Source organism: Bombina bombina, chromosome 4 (genome assembly GCF_027579735.1).
Source record: "Bombina bombina isolate aBomBom1 chromosome 4, aBomBom1.pri, whole genome shotgun sequence".
Taxonomy (NCBI): Eukaryota; Metazoa; Chordata; class Amphibia; order Anura; family Bombinatoridae; genus Bombina; species Bombina bombina.
The window spans coordinates 1,146,640,253-1,146,657,114 of NC_069502.1; the positions used below are offsets into that span (position 1 = coordinate 1,146,640,253).

Here is a 16,862-nt window from a genome sequence, read left to right on the forward strand (position 1 = left end):
TCTACTTCCTCAAGTCTTTGCTCGTATCAAGCAGGAGAGGGCGTCTGTGATCTAATAGCTCCTGCCTGGTCTCGCAGGATCTGGTTCGTGGAGCTAGTGAAGATGTCATCTCTTCCCCCCTTGGATGTTACCTTTTAAAAAATGGACCTTTTACTTCTGGGTCCCTTCCTCCTCCCAAATCTAGATTCTCTGAAGGTGTTTGGAGTTTGAACGCATAGTCTTGGCTAGGCGTGGTTTTTCTGAGAAAGTCATTGATACCATGCTTCAGGCTCATAAGCCTGTTACTCGCAAGATTTACCATAAGGTATGGCGTTAATACCTTTTTTATTGGTGTGAATCAAAGGGTTTCTCTTGGAGCAGGGTGATGTTTTCCTTGAGTTTTGTCTTTTCTTCAGGATGGCCTGGAGAAAGGTTTATCAGTCAGCACTCTTAAGGGTCAGATTTCTGCACGGTCTATTCTTTTAAACAAACGTCTGGCTGATCTTCCAGACGTTCAATCTTTTGTGCAGGCCTTGGTCAGATTCAGGCCTGTGTTTAAACCTGTTGCTCCCCCTTGGAGCCTTAACCTTGTTTTTTAAAGTTCTGCAGCAGGCTCCGTTGGAGCCTATGCATACAGTTGATATTAAGTCGTTACCTTAGAAAGTTTTGTTTCTCCTTGCTAATGTCTTCTGCTCGCAGAGTTTCCGAGCTTTCGGCAATGCAGTGTGATTCCCCTTACCTTATTTTTCGTGAGGATAAGGCGGTTCTAATACTAAGTAGCGATTTCTTCCCAAGGTAGTATCGGATCGCAATATCAATCAGGAAATTGTTCTTTCTTTTTGTCCTAATCATTCTTCTCAGAATGGATGTTGGATGTTGTGCGTGCTTTAAATGTTTTACCTTCAAGCAACTAAAGATTTTCGGCAATCATCTGCCTTGTTCGTTGTTTTCTCTGGTAAGGGTCAGCAGTCCACTTCTTTTTCTCTGGTTGAGAAGTGTTGGCTTGTGAGACAGCTGGAAAGCAGCCCCTGAGAGAATCACGGCTCATACCACTAGGTCTGTTTCTTCTTCCTAGGCTTTCAAAAATGAAACTTCTGTTTAACAAATCTGCAAAGCGGCCATTTGGTCCTCATTGCATTCCTTATCCAAATTCTACAAATTTATACTTTTGCCTCGGCTGAGGCTTCCTTTCGGAGAAAAGTTCTTCAAGCGGTGGTGCCTACTGTTTATGTCTGCCTCTCTTGTTCTCCCTCTCTTCCATTCTGTGTCCTCTAGCATGGATATTGGTTCCCACTAGTAATTGGAATAGAATCGTGGAGTCTCCGTGCCATAGGAAAGAAAACACAATTTATGCTTACCTAATAAATTTCTTTCTTTCCTGGCATGGAGAGTCCGCAACCCGCCCTTAATTCAATTTAAGACGGTAGTTTTTTTTTTTTATAAACCTCAGGAACCTCTATACCCTTGTATCATCTTCTATTTCCATTTTCCTTCGGCCGAATGACTGGAATGCTCCACATTAGCAGGTAGAAAAATAAATAAAACCGATCAGTATATTCAGTTTTTAATTTGTCCCTCCACAATATTTCTTAATATAATCTTAATCTCTGTGTGATCATAATAAGATGTGTTTTGATATAGTAAAAAAATAGTATTGTATTATTTGTAACCTGATTGACAGAGCGAACACAGCTACTGAAAGTTACATTCTATTTTGTGTAGACTGGTCATGCTGTCATCAATACTCCCTGTAATTGTGCTTTTCACTCATTTGTCATTTCCAGAACGTAATTTAATACTCTAAAAGTATCAAAACCACAATTGCAGAGAGTATAAGAAAGGCAGACATGCGTTAGGCAAAGTAGGTTTATATATAATGCAGTTCTGGCAGCCTATTAATAGTTTCATTATTTTTATTTCATGGAGAGTTCTGATGTGATTAGATTTACAAGATTAGCAGATTACAAAGACGTATTTTATTACTACTTTTTTTTTTTAATTCTAGGAAACTAATTGAAGAGGAGTATGAGCGTCAGGAAAAAGAAGAAAAGCTCACAGTAGCAGATGAAAAAGCCATTCTCGCCAGTGAAGAAGTCAAAATACACAAGTAATGTCATTTCACCTACCCGTCTGTTTGATATTTAAGGTTACTGTGAATTAAGATGAACCAAGATGTGAAATTGTAGATAATCTGTTGAGAAATAGCCCCACGGATGCTTTGCAGTAGCGGGGACACTCAAGTCAAAATTAAACTTTCATGAATCAGAGCAGTCAATTTTAAACAACTTTACAATTGACTTCCATTAACAAAATGTGCGCATTATTTTTATATTTACACTTTTTGAGTCACCAGCTCCTACTGAGCAGTCACAGAATATATGTTTCTTTCATGTAATTAGCAAGAGTCCATGAGCTAGTGACGTATGGGATATACATTCCTACCAGGAGGGGCAAAGTTTCCCAAACCTTAAAATGCCTATAAATACACCCCTCACCACACCCACAATTCAGTTTTACAAACTTTGCCTCCGATGGCTTTCTACAAACATGTAGATGAGTGTCCTGGGGGAAGTAAATCTTATTTTCTGTGACACTCTAAGCTATGGTTGGGCACTTTGTTTATAAAGTTCTAAATATATGTATTCAAACATTTATTTGCCTTGACTCAGAATGTTCAACTTTCCTTATTTTTCAGACAGTCCGTTTCATATTTGGGATAATGCATTTGAATTAATCATTTTTTTCTTACCTTCAAAAATTTGACTCTTTTTTTCCTGTGGGCTGTTAGGCTCGCGGGGGCTGAAAATGCTTCATTTTATTGCGTCATTCTTGGCGCGGACTTTTTTGGCGCAAAAATTCTTTTCCATTTCCGGCGTCATACGTGTCGCCGGAAGTTGCGTCATTTTTTGACGTTATTTTGCGCCAAAAATGTTGGCGTTCCGGATGTGGCGTCATTTTTGGCGCCAAAAGCATTTAGGCGCCAAATAATGTGGGCGTCTTATTTGGCGCTAAAAAATAAGGGCGTCGCTTTTGTCTCCACATTATTTAAGTCTTATTTTTTCATTGCTTCTGGTTGCTAGAAGCTTGTTCTTTGGCATTTTTTTCCCATTCCTGAAACTGTCATTTAAGGAATTTGATCAATTTTGCTTTATATGTTGTTTTTTCTCTTACATATTGCAAGATGTTTCACGTTGCATCTGAGTCAGAAGATACTACAGGAAAATCGCTGTCTAATGCTGGAGCTATCAAGCTAAGTGTATCTGCTATAATTTTTTGTATCTGTTTCTCAGCTGTTGTTTGTATTGCATGTCATGACAAACTTATTAATGCAGATAAAATTTCCTTTAGTACTGTTACATTACCTGTTGCTGTTCCGTCAACATCTAATTTTCAGAGTGTTCCTGATAAACATAAGAGATTTTATTTTTTAAATCCATTAAGAAGGCTATGTCTGTTATTTCTCCTTCTAGTTTACATAAAAGTCTTTTAAAACTTCGCTTTTTTCAGATGAATTTTTAAATGAACATCATCATTCTGATACTGATAATGGTTCTTCTGGTTCAGAGGTTTCTGTCTCAGAGGTTGATGCTGATAAATCTTTGTATTTGTTCAAGATGGAATTTATTCGTTCTTTATTTAAAGAAGTATTAATTGCATTAGAAATAGAGGATTCTGGTCCTCTTGATACTAAATCTAAACGTTTAATTAAGGTTTTTTAAATCTCCTGTAGTTATTCCAGAAGTGTTTAATCTCCCTGATGCTATTCCTGAAGTAATTTCCAGGGAATGGAATAATTTGGGTAATTCTTTTACTCCTTCTAAACGTTTAAGCAATTATATCCTATGCCATCTGACAGATTAGAGTTTTTTTGGGACAAAATCCCTAAGGTTATGGGGCTGTCTCTACTCCTGCTAAATGTGCTACTATTCCTACGGTAGATAGTAATTCATTTTTAGGATCCTTTAGATAGGAAAATTGAATCTTTTCTAAGAAAAGCTTACTTATGTTCAGGTAATCTTCTTAGACCTGCTATATTTTTAGCGGATGTTGCTGTAGCTTCAACTTTTTGGTTAGAAGCTTTAGCGCAACAAGTAACAGATCATAATTTTATAGCATTATTATTATTCTATAACATGCTAATAATTTTATTGGTGATACCATCTTTTGATATCATTAGAGTTGATGTCAGGTATATGTCTCTAGCTATTTTAGCTAGAAAAAGCTTTATGGATTAAACTTGGAATGCTGATATGTCTTCTAAATCAACTTTGCTTTCCTTTTCTTTCCAGGGTAATAAATTATTATTTCAACTGTTTCTGGAAGGAAGGGAACTTTTTTACCAAAGGATAAAAAAATCTAAGGTAAATTTACGTCTAATAATCATTTTTCGTTCCTTTCCTCACAATAAGGTACAAAAGCCTGATCCTTCATCCTCAGGAGCGGTATCAGTTTGGAAACTATTTCCAGTTTGGAATATATCCAAGCCTTATAGAAAACCTATAGCCAGCTCCTAAGTACCCATGAAGGTGCGGACCTTATTCCAGCTCAGCTGGTATGGGGCAGATTACGTTTTCTTCAAAGAAATTTTGATCAATTCCGTTCTCAATTTCTGGTTTTAGAACATTGTTTCAGAAAGGTACAGCATTGGCTTCAGTTAAGGCCTCCTGCTAAGAGATTTTTTTCTTTCCCGTGTCCCAGTTAACACAGCAAAGGCTCAGCATTTCTGAAATGTGTTTCAGATCTAGAGTTGGCTGGAGTAATTATGCCAGTTCCAGTTCTGGAACAGGGGCTGGGGTTTTATTTTATCTCTTCATTGTACCAAAGAAGGTCAATTCCTTCAGACCAGTTCCGGATCTATCTATATTGAATCGTTATGTAAGGATACCAACATTCAGTTTCTGTAGGACTGTCCTGCCTTTTGTTTAGCAAGGGCATTATATGTCTACAATAGATTTACAGGATGTGTATCTGCATATTCCGATTCATCCAGATCACTTTTAGTGTCTGAGATTCTTTTTTTAGACAAGCATTACCAGTTTTGTGGCTCTACCGTTTGGCCTAGCCTCAGTTCCAAGAATTTTTTTCAAAGATTCTCGGTGCCCTTCTTTCTGTAATCAGAGAACAGGGTTTTGGTATTTCCTTATTGGACGATATCTGGGTACTTGCTCAGTCTTCTCATTTTCGAAGAATCTTATATGAATCGACTTGTGTTGTTTCTTCAGTTCATGGTTGAAGGATCAATTTACCAATCAGTTCATTGATTCCTCAGACAAGGGTAACCTTTTTAGGTTTCTAGAATAGATTCAGTGTCTATGACTCTGTCCTTGTCAGACAAGAGAAGTTTAACATTGATTTCAGCTTGTCAAAACCTTCAGTCACAATCATTCCCTTTGGTAGCCTTATGCATGGAAAATTTAGGTCTTAGGACTGCCGCATTAGATGCGATCTCCTTTGCTCGTTTTCACATGCGACCTCTTCAGCTCTGTATGCTGAACCAATGGTGCAGGGATTACTCAAAGATATCTCACTTAATATCTTTAAACCGATTATACGACACTCTCTGACATGGTGGACAGTTCACCATCGTTTAGTTCAGGGGGCTTCTTTGTTCTTCCGACCTGGACTATAATCTCAACAGATGCAAGTCTTACAGGTTGGGGAGCTGTGTGGGGGTATCTGACGGCACAAGGGGTTTGGGAATCTCAGGAGGTGAGATTTCCGATCAATATTTTGGAACTCCGTGCAATTTCAGAGCTCTTCAGTCTTGGCCTCTTCTGAAGAGAGAGTTGTTCATTTGTTTTCAGATAGACAATGTCACAACTGTGGCATACATCAATCATCAAGGAGGGACTCACAGTCCTCTGGCTATGAAAGAAGTATCTTGAATTTTGGTTTGGGCGGAATCCAGCTCCTGTCTAATCTCTGCGGTTCATATCCCAGGTATGGACAATTGGAAAGCGGATTATCTCAGTCGCCAAACGTTGCACCTGGGCGAATGGTCTTCACCCAGAGGTATTTCCTCAGATTGTTCAAATATGGGAACTCCCAGAAATAGATCTGATGGCTTCTCATCTAAACAAGAAACTTCCCTGGTATCTGTCCGGATCCAGGGATCCTCGGGCGGCGGCAGTGGATGCATTATCTCTTCCTTAAGTGTCATCCTGCCTATATCTTTCCGCCTCTAGTTCTTCTTCCAAGGGTATTCTCCAATATTCTAAGGAATGCTCGTTTGTCCTGCTGGTAGCTCCAGCATGGCCTCACAGGTTTTGGTATGCGGATCTTGTCCGGATGACCTCTTGCCAGCTGTGGACTCTTCCGTTAAGTCCAGTCTTTTGTCTCAAGGTTCTTTTTTCCATCAGGATCTCAAAACCTTAATTTTAAGGTGTGGAGTTTGAACGCTTGATTCTTGGTCAAAGAGGTTTCTCTGACTCTGTGATTGATACTATGTGACAGGCTCGTAAATCTGTATCTAGAGAGATATATTATAGAGTCTGGAAGACTTATATTTCTTCAGGATGGTTTAGATAAAGGTTTGTCCGCAAGTTTCTTGAAAGACAAATCTCTGCTCTTTCTGTTCTTTTTCACAGAAGGATTGCTAATCTTCCTGATATTCATTGTTTTGTACAAGCTTTGGTTCGTATAAAACCTGTCATTAAGTCAATTTCTCCTCCTTGGAGTTTGATTTTGGTTCTGGGGGCTCTTCAAGCTCCTCCTTTTGAACCCATGCATTCTTTGGTCATTATATTACTTTCTTGGAAAGTTTTGTTTCTTTTAGCCATCTCTTCTGCCAGAAGAGTCTCTGAATTATCTACTTTTTTGTGAGTCTCCTTTTCTGATTTTGCATCAGGATAAGGCGGTGCTGCGAACTTCTTTTGAATTTTTTACCTAAGGTTGTGAATTCTAACAACATTAGTAGAGAAATTGTGGTTCCTTCATTATGTCCTAATCCTATGAATTCTAAGGAGAAATCATTGCATTCTTTGGATGCTGTTAGAGCTTTGTAATATTATGTTGAAGCTATTAAGTCTTTCCGAAAGACTTCTAGTCTATTTGTCATCTTTTCCGGTTCTAGAAAAGATCAGAAAGCTTCTGCCATTTCTTTGGTATCTTTGTTGAAATCTTTATTTCATCATGCCTATGTTGAGTCGGGTAACACTCCGCCTCAAAGGATTACAGCTCATTCTTCTAGGTTAGTTTCTACTTCCTGGGCGTTTAAGAATGAAGCTTCGGTTGATCAGATTTGCAAAACAGCAACTTGGTCCTCTTTGCATACTTTTACTAAATTCTACCATTTTGATGTGTTTTCTTCTTCTGAAGCAGTTTTTGGTAGAAACGTACTTCAGGCAGTGGCTTCAGTTTGAATCTTCTGCTTATGTTTTTTCATTAAAAATTTTATTCTGGGTGTGGATTATTTTCAGCAGGAATTGGCTGTCTTTATTTTATCCCTCCCTCTCTAGTGACTCTTGTGTGGAAAGATCCACATCTTGGGTAATCATTATCCCATACGTCACTAGCTCATGGACTCTTGCTAATTACATGAAAGAAAACATAATTTATGTAAGAACTTACCTGATAAATTCATTTCTTTCATATTAGCAAGAGTCCATGAGGCCCGCCCTTTTTTTGTGGTGGTTTTGATTTTTTTGTATAAAGCACAATTATTCCAATTCCTTATTTTATATGCTTTCGCACTTTTTTCTTATCACCCCACTTCTTGGCTATTCGTTAAACTGAATTGTGGGTGTGGTGAGGGGTGTATTTATAGGCATTTTAAGGTTTGGGAAACTTTGCCCCTCCTGGTAGGAATGTATATCCCATACGTCACTAGCTCATGGACTCTTGCTAATATGAAAGAAATGAATTTATCAGGTAAGTTCTTACATAAATTATGTTATTTGTGATTGGTTGATGACTGTCAGGGTGAGTGGAAATAGACATAACTTTGAAATTTGTCAGAAACAAATTTATTTTTCATTTGAAGCTCAGACTAAGTGCTATTGCATTGTCTTTATTTTGGGGGACATTTAGAAAATTAACCAAAATTGTGGTAGCAATAACCAGCCACTTGTAATGGCTGGTTATTTATCGTGTGAAATACATTAGCGCTCTACTTGTAATCTAGACCATAGTTAGCTAAAATTGGCTCCAGAGCAGCAATACACTACTGGTCCAGATCTGAACACAGGCAGCGAGCCAATGGCAAGATGCATGTGTGCAGCCATCAATCACCTGCTTTGTTAAGCCGTGGAAAGAAAATTATAAAAACAAAAATACATTTCTTTCCTAAGACATGGAGAGTCCATGATGTCATTACAATTACTAGTGGGATATTCACTCTTGGCCAGCAGGAGGAGGCAAGGAGCACCACAGCAAAGCTGTTAAGTGTCACTTCCCTTTCCCATAATCCCCAGTCATTCTCTTTGCCTCTGTCAATGGAGGAGGTGAAGTTTGGTGTCTGAAGATATTTTTCCTTTTTTGGGTACTTTTCCCTGCAAGCAAGGATTTGGGTTTAGCTGTGTCCACATCAATCTCTTGAGTAAGAGTAGTGGTGGCTTTTAAGAAGTTGGCAAGTGGTGAGGTGGTTCTTACTTTGTTTCCTAACATATTTGCTGCCCTAGTCACAGAAAGCCAGAGTTGGTTACTCTGTTCTTTCTTGTTCCACAGGTCTCTGTAAGGAGTATGTGTCCTTTCACGCCTGGTGAGCTGTCTTCCTGCCAGACAGCTAGATTTCAGGTAAGTGCTTTTGTCTTCTAGGCGTTGGAGACTTGCACTTCAGGAGTTAGCTCTGCAGAATATTGGGACAGAAAGATAATCCTTATGCTTAGGATTGCTGAGGCAGTGGGCTGGCACTTATGTATGTGAAGGGGACAAACATGGGTTCATTCTTCTCTTTATTGAGAAAGTTTTTACTTATGTAGCTTAGGTAAAATAAACTTTGTGTGTGTAAGTTTATATTGGGGCATGTTGTGTAAGGTTGTGAAGTGGGGACAAACATTTCATTTTTTTAACGGCGGTTCCTTTAAGACAGAGCTGTAAACAGCTTTAACTTCTTCTGCAGGGAACGCGCGCTTTTAGCGCTGCGCAGTTCCTCTTTGCCGGTCACGTGATCTCCTCTTCCAACATCAGCGCGGAGTGGAGTCACATAGGAGCTGCTTTTTCTGTGTCGGCTGTTGCGGCAGTGGGAAATTGAAGTGACAAACAGTCCCTGTGCTTTCATAGTTTTGGGAGAAGTCACTAGCAGTACCTGTGCAATCATTTTGGGATCCTCTGAATGCAGTAGGGCACCTAGACTGTCTGAGGTTTCTGCAGTTGTTTTTTTCCTTTAGGGCAGTTTTAATTCACATAAGCCTTAACACGCTAATGAGACAAGAGTTTCTTAAAGTGACAGTAATTCTTATTTAAAAAAAATAAATAAAAAAAAATCTCATTTAATTTGGAGGTATTTTTATTTTTGCAGCCATGGATATGGATCAAGAATCTGATTCTTTTGACAAGTGTCTTATGTCTAGAGGCCCAAATTGTTTTGCCTATGTAATTTTGTGCTACATGTTTAGCTAGAATGTAAAGACAAATTATTGCCCTCTGAGCCTATTGTCTTCCAGGTTAATGCTGTTCAGGTTATGCCACAGCTTTCTCCTCAAGCGTCCCAAGCCTCATTGGGGTCACATACAGTGCCCTGCGGTTCCTCTCAGCCTCCAGGAGGCGTATATTTGCCTGTAGATTTTGCTGCACAGATATCTTCTGCGCTATCTGCTGCATTATCTGCTTTTCTCATGTTGGGGAAGCGCAAGAGGAAATCTAAACATTTTTCTGATAGTAAGGTGTCTGTCGCCTCTGCTGCTGTGAAGGTTGACCTCCATCCTAAGTATGATGAGGAGGATACCTCGGTAGCTTCTGAGGGTGAAATCTCAGATTCGGACAGTATAATTCCTTTGACTGACTCTGAAGAGGTAAACCTCAGATTTAAGCTTGAACTCCTCCGTGTACTGTTAAAGGAGGTACTGGCTACTTTGGACGACTGATTCTTCTGTCGCTGTCAACCCTAAGAAATCTAGTAAACTTAACAAATACTATGATGTTCCTTCCCTTGTGGAAGTGTTTCCTGTCCCAGAACGTGTGTCAGAGATCATTGCACAGGAGTGGGATAAACCAGGGATATCTTTCTCCCGTTTTTAAAAAGATGTTTCCTGTTGCTGACTCCATTCGAGACTCATGGCGCACAGTGCCTAAGGTGGAAGGGGCTATTTCTACTTTGGCTAAAAGAACCACAATTCCTATTGAGGATAGCTGTTCCTTTAAGGATCCCATGGACAAAAAGCTGGAGGCTTCTTTAAAGCAAATATAAGTTCATCAGGGTCTACAATGGCAACCTGCAGTCTGTATTGCCACAGTGGCAAGTGCGGCATCTTATTGGTGCAATGCTTTGTCAGAGTTGGTTTTAGAGGAAACTGCGTTGGAGGAGATCCAAGATAGGATTAAGGCCCTCAAACTAGCCAATTCCTTTATTTCTGATACGAACATGCAAGTCATTAGATTGGGAGCCAAGATGTCTTGCTTCACTGTTTCAGCCCACAGGGCTTTGTGGATAAAAGCCCTGATGTTACCTCCAAGTCCAAGCTTCTGTCGCTACTTTACAAGGTTAAGACCCTGTTTAGTCCTGGTCTGACAGAGATAATTTCTGAAATTACGGGGGAAAAGGGGTCCTTTCTACCACAAGACAAGAATAGACCTAAGGTGCGTCAAAATTCAAATTTTCATTCCTTTCGCAAATTCAAAGGTTAGAAGTCTTCCTCTTCCAAGCCGGAGTAGTCCAAGTCTTCTTGGAGACCCAATCGGTCTTAGAATAAGGGGAGACCATCAAAGAAGCCCTCATCTGAGTCAGCATGAAGGGTCTGCCCCCGGTCTGGTACCGGATCAAGTGGGGGGCACTTTCCTTGTTTCAACAAGCTTGGATATGCAATGTCCCAGACCGTTGGGCTGTGGACAAAGTATCACAGGGCTACAAAAAAGACATCAAGACTTATCCTCCCAGGGGCAGATTTCACCTCTTAAGATTATCTGCAGACAAGGTAAAAAGAGAGGCATTCTTAAACTGCGTTCAGGACCTTTTCTCCCTGTGAGTGATTGTTCCAGTTCCACTAAGGGAACAGGGTCTAGGATTTTATTCAAATCTGTTTGTGGTTCTTAAAAAAAAAAAAGAGGGAACCTTTCGTCCCATTTTAGACCAAATTTCTCAGGCTACCGTCCTTCAAAATGGAAACCATCCGTTCCATTTTTCCTTTGGTCCAAGAGGGTCAGTTCATGGCGAACATAGACCTGAAGGATGCGTATATGCATGTTCCCATCCACATGGATCATCACAAGTTCCTGAGATTCGCTTTCTGGACAAGCAGATCTGGGGGCTCAGGGAATCGCGGTGGCACTTTATCTTGACGACATCTTGGTTCAGGCGCCATCCTTTCAACTAGCAAAATCTCATACAGAGATATTATTGTCTTTTCTTCGTTCCCACGGATGGAAAGTGAATCTTGAAAATAGTTCCCTTGTTCCAGCTACAAGGGTGGTTTTGTTAGGGACCATCATAGATTCCCTATCTATGAGAATTTTTGTACCGGAGGTAAGAAAAGCAAAATGTATCTCTTCTTGCCTCTCTCTCTACATTCTACTGTTTCTTTGCTCGATTCCATTTGAGAGCTCTGCAGCTATGCATGCTCAGACAATGGAACGGAAACCATTCGGATCTGCCCCAGAGGATAGATCTGGACCAGTTGACAATCGACTCTCTTTCGTGGATCATCTGTCTCGGGGAACATACTTTCAGAGAGCATCCTGGGTGATTGTGACCACAGACGCCTGCCTGCTAGGCTGGGGAGAAGTTTGGGACTCTCTAAAGGATCAGGGCCTATGGACTTGAGAGGCGTTTTCTCTTCCGATAAATATCTTCGAGTTGAGAGTCTTTAGCCTGGTTTATCAGATTCCAGTTGGACAACATCACCTCAGTGGCTTACATCAACCACCATAGAGGAACTGAGTTCCTTAGCCATGAAGGTGGTGACTCAGAAGACAATTGTGAGTCTCCGCCCACTGAATAATCCATTTGCCATCCACATTCCAGGAGTGGACAACTGGGAGGCGTATTTCCTGAGCAGACATCCCCGGGAGTGGGCTCTCCATTCGGAAATGTTCTCCAGGTTAACCCTCAAGTGGGGGGTGCCAGAGTTGGATCTGATGGCGTCTCGTCACAACGCCAAGCTTCCAAGGTACGGTTCAAGGTCAAGAGATCCTCAGGCCGCCCTAATAGATGCTCTGGCGGTTCCTTGGGATTTTGGTCTAGCTCAGGGTCCTTTCCTCCATCCAAATCTCGTTTCTCTGAAGCTGACTGCATGGAGATTGAACGCTTAGTTCTGACCAAGCGTGGTTTTTCTGAGTCAGTTATTGATACCATGCTTCTGGCTCGCAAGCCTGTTACTCGTAAGATTTACCATAAGGTATAGCGTAAATACCTATATTGGTGTGAATCGAAAGGCTTCTCTTGGAGTAGGGTCAGGATTCCTAGAATTTAGTTTTTTCTCCAGGAAGGTCTGGAGAAAGGGTTGTCAGTCAGTTCTCTGAAGGGTCAAATTTCTGCACTGTCTATTCTTTTACACAAACGTCTGGAGGATGTGCCAGATGTTCAATCTTTTTGTCAGGCTCTGGTTAGAATCAGGCCTGTGTTTAAATCTGTTACTCCTTCTTGGAGTTTGAGTTTTGCAGCAGGCTCCGTTTGAGCTATTGCATTCTGTAGCTATTAAGTTATTACCTTGGAAAGTTTTGTTCCTTATTGCCATTTCCTCTCGCCTTTACAGTGGGATTCCCCTTACCTTGTTTTTCATGTGGATAAGGCGGTTCTTCATACTAAATTGGGGTTTCTCCCTAAGGTGGTTTTGGATAGAAATATTAATCAGGAAATTTTTGTTCCTTCTTCTCAAAAGGAAAGTTTGTTGCATAACTTGGATGTTGTGTGTGTTTTAATATTCTATTTACAGGGAAAGCATAGGGGTCAGAAGGCGTCTTCTACTTCTCTTTTCCTCTGATTGAGAAGTTTTATTCGTTTTGCTTATGTGACTGCTGGACAGCAGCCTCCTGAGCGAATTACGACTCATTCACTAGGCCTGTCTCCTCTTCTTGGGCTTTCAAAAATGAAGCATCTGTGGAACAGATTTGCAAGGCTGCAACTTAGTCCTCTCTGCATACTTTTTCCAAATTTTCCAAATTTGATACTTTTGCTTCGGCTGAGGCTTCTTTTGGGAGAAAGATTCTTCAAGCGGTGGTGCCTACAGTTTAGGCCTGCTGTCTTGTTCTCCCTCCCTGTTCATTCCATGTCCTCTAGCTTGGGTATTGGTTCCCACTAGTAATTGGAATGACGTTGTGGACACTCCATGTCTTAGGAAAGAAAATAAAATTTATGCTTACCTGATAAATTTCTTTCTTTCCGGACATGGAGAGTTCACCCCCATCCTTTAGATTAGACAGTAAATTTTAATTAACCTCGGGCACCTCTACACCTTTGTGTTATCTACTTTTTCCTTTTACCTTCGGCTGAATAACTGGGGGCTATGGGTAAGGGAAGTGACACTTAACAGCTTTGCTGTGTGCTGTTTGCCTCCTCCTGCTGGCCAGGAGTGAATATCCCACTAGTAATTGGAATGACGTGGACTCTTCATGTCCGGAAAGAAAGAAATTTAACAGGTAAGCATACATTTTTTGTTTTTTAAAATGGGACACATAAATGTAGGCATGCATGCAATTCACTAAGAAGTTGCAGAGAACAGAAACCCTGTTTTAGAAAGGGAGTAGTATGGGTGGGAAATTGGGAAGCCTTTGGTTAAACAATCCTGGTTTTCATTATGATTGTGCATTTAAACATTTTACCTGATATATTTTTATTTTATTTTTGTTTACAGACAGAGAATTCAAGAAGTGGAAGAAGAATTGCAAAAAACTGAGCGCTTCTTTAAAAATCAGGTAAGTTTATGTTGGCGATTACCTGAAATGTATGTTTCTTTTTGTCTTTGGCTATACATTGTGTAGGCAGCTAGTCATATTTTATTTATTTATTTATATGTGTGTGTGTGTATGTATGTGTATTATTCTATGGCATAAAGGGAAGTCTGCCTTAAAAAGCAGGCTAAAAGTAAAAAAAAGTGAGCCGTGAACCTCATTTGCATATATCACCCAGAATCCTTTGCTGCATCGGCAACAATGTAATCGGAGAGCTTCTGTGGGAAAAGCAAGTCTTCTGACTTGTCTAGATTCGTAAATAGTTTACACAATGAGTTATTTTCTCCACATTTTGTATTTAGTGGAGGATTTTAAACTCACTTTTCGCCTCCCCATAATTTTAATTGCTGTGTATTGCATGTGTATATGTATGTATATGTGTGTGTGTGTATGTATGTATATATATGTATGTGTATATATATATATATATATATATATATATATATATATATATATATATATATATATATATATATATATATTTATAGCAAGTAACAATACAGTACATAAATAATAATTGTGAAATGACTATAGTGGATTAGGTTGTAATACAACAGTGGGAAAAATTGTACAGCAGTGTTTCTCAACCGCGGTCCTCAAGTACCTCCAAAAGGCCATGTTTTCATTTTAGCTGAACCAGTGTACAGGTGAAATAATCATGATTTAAACAACTTTCTAATTTACTTCTATTATCTAATTTGCTTCATTCGCTTGATATCCTTTCTTGAAAAGCATATCTAGATAGGCTCAGAAGTTGCTGATTGGTGACTGCACATATATGCCTCCCGTGAATGGCTCCCTCATATGCATTGCTATTTCTTAAACAAATGATATCTAAAGAATGAAGCAAATTAGATAATAGAAGTAAAACATAATTTATGTAAGAACTTACCTGATAAATTCATTTCTTTCATATTGGCAAGAGTCCATGAGCTAGTGACATATGGGATATACAATCCTACCAGGAGGGGCAAAGTTTCCCAAACCTCAAAATGCCTATAAATACACCCCTCACCACACCCACAATTCAGTTTAACGAATAGCCAAGCAGTGGGGTGATAAAGGAGGAGTAGAAAGCATCAACAAAGGAAATTTGGAAATAATTGTGCTTTATACAAAAAATCATAACCACCATAAAAAGGGTGGGCCTCATGGACTCTTGCCAATATGAAAGAAATTAATTTATCAGGTAAGTTCTTACATAAATTATGTTTTCTTTCATGTAATTTGCAAGAGTCCATGAGCTAGTGACATATGGGATATCAATACCCAAGATGTGGATCTCCACTCAAGAGTCACTAGAGAGGGAGGGAATAAAAATAAAAACAGCCATATTCCGCTGAAAAAATTAATCCACAACCCAAAAAAATAAGTTTATTTTCATTTTTGAAAGAAAAAAACTTAAAGCAGAAGAATCAAACTGAAACAGCTGCCTGAAGAACTTTTCTACCAAAAACTGCTTCCGAAGAAGCAAATACATCAAAACGGTAGAATTTAGTAAATGTATGCAAAGAGGACCAAGTTGCCGCTTTGTAAATCTGATCAACTGAAGCTTCATTCATTCATAAAAGCCCACGAAGTGGAGACTGATCTAGTAGAATGAGCTGTAATTCTCTGAGGCGGGGCCTAACCCGACTCCAAATAAGCTTGATGAATCAAAAGTTTCAACCAAGAAGCCAAGGAAATAGCAGAAGCCTTCTGACCTTTCCTAGGACCAGAAAATAAAACAAATAGACTGGAAGTCTTCCTGAAATCTTTAGTAGCTTCCACATAATATTTCAAAGCTCTTACCACATCCAAAGAATGTAAGGATCTCTCCAAAGAATTCTTAGGATTAGGACACAAGGAAGGGACAACAATTTCTCTACTAATGTTGTTAGAATTCACAACCTTAGGTAAAAATTGAAAAGAAGTCCGCAAAACTGCCTTATCCTGATGAAAAATCAGAAAAGGAGACTCACAAGATAGAGCAGATAACTCAGAAACTCTTCTAGCAGAAGAGATGGCCAAAAGGAACAACACTTTCCAAGAAAGTAGTTTAATGTCCAAAGAATGAATAGGTTCAAATGGAGGAGCCTGTAAAGCTTTCAAAACCAAATTAAGACTCCAAGGAGGAGAAAATGATTTAATGACAGGCTTAATACGAATTAAAGCCTGTACAAAACAGTGTATATCAGGAAGTATAGCAATCTTTCTGTGAAATAAAACAGAAAGAGCGGAGATTTGTCCTTTCAAGGAACTTGCAGACAAACCCTTATCCAAACCATCCTGCAGAAACTGTAAAATTCTAGGAATTCTAAAAGAATGCCAGGAGAATTTATGAGAAGAACACAATGAAATGTAAGTCTTCCAAACTCTATAATAAATCTTTCTAGAGACAGATTTACGAGCTGGTAACATAGTATTAATCACTGAGTCAGAGAAACCTCTATGACTTAGAACTAAGCGTTCAATTTCCATACCTTCAAATTTAATGATTTGAGATCCTGATGGAAAAACGGACCTTGAGATAGTAGGTCCGGCCGTAACGGAAGTGGCCAAGGCGGGCAACTGGACATACCTGGACAGGTATCTGGGAAGTTTCTTGTTTAGATGAGAGGCCATGAGATCTATCTCTGGAAGACCCCACATCTGAACAATCTGAGAAAACACATCTGGATGGAGAGACCACTCCCCTGGATGTAAAGACTGGCGGCTGAGATAATCCGCCTCCCAATTGTTTACACCTGGGATATGCACCGCAGAGATTAGACAGGAGCTGGATTCCGCCCAAGCAAGTATCAGAGATACTTCTTTCATAGCTTGGGGACTGTGAGTCCCACCCTGATGATTGACATAAGCCA

The 16,862-nt window shown here is 39.7% G+C and overlaps 1 protein-coding gene across 3 annotated transcripts in view; it reads left to right on the plus strand.

Annotated features, from left to right (window-relative positions):
• The window catches only part of MIA3 (MIA SH3 domain ER export factor 3), a 220,057-nt gene that overhangs the window by 164,248 nt on the left and 38,947 nt on the right, over positions 1–16,862 (plus strand). For all 3 annotated transcript variants that reach the window (XM_053712522.1, XM_053712523.1, XM_053712521.1), the window contains exons 20-21: positions 1,985–2,086; positions 13,923–13,983. In XM_053712522.1, the coding sequence (XP_053568497.1) occupies positions 1,985–2,086; positions 13,923–13,983 (163 nt within the window). The remainder of the gene's footprint in view (positions 1–1,984; positions 2,087–13,922; positions 13,984–16,862) is intronic.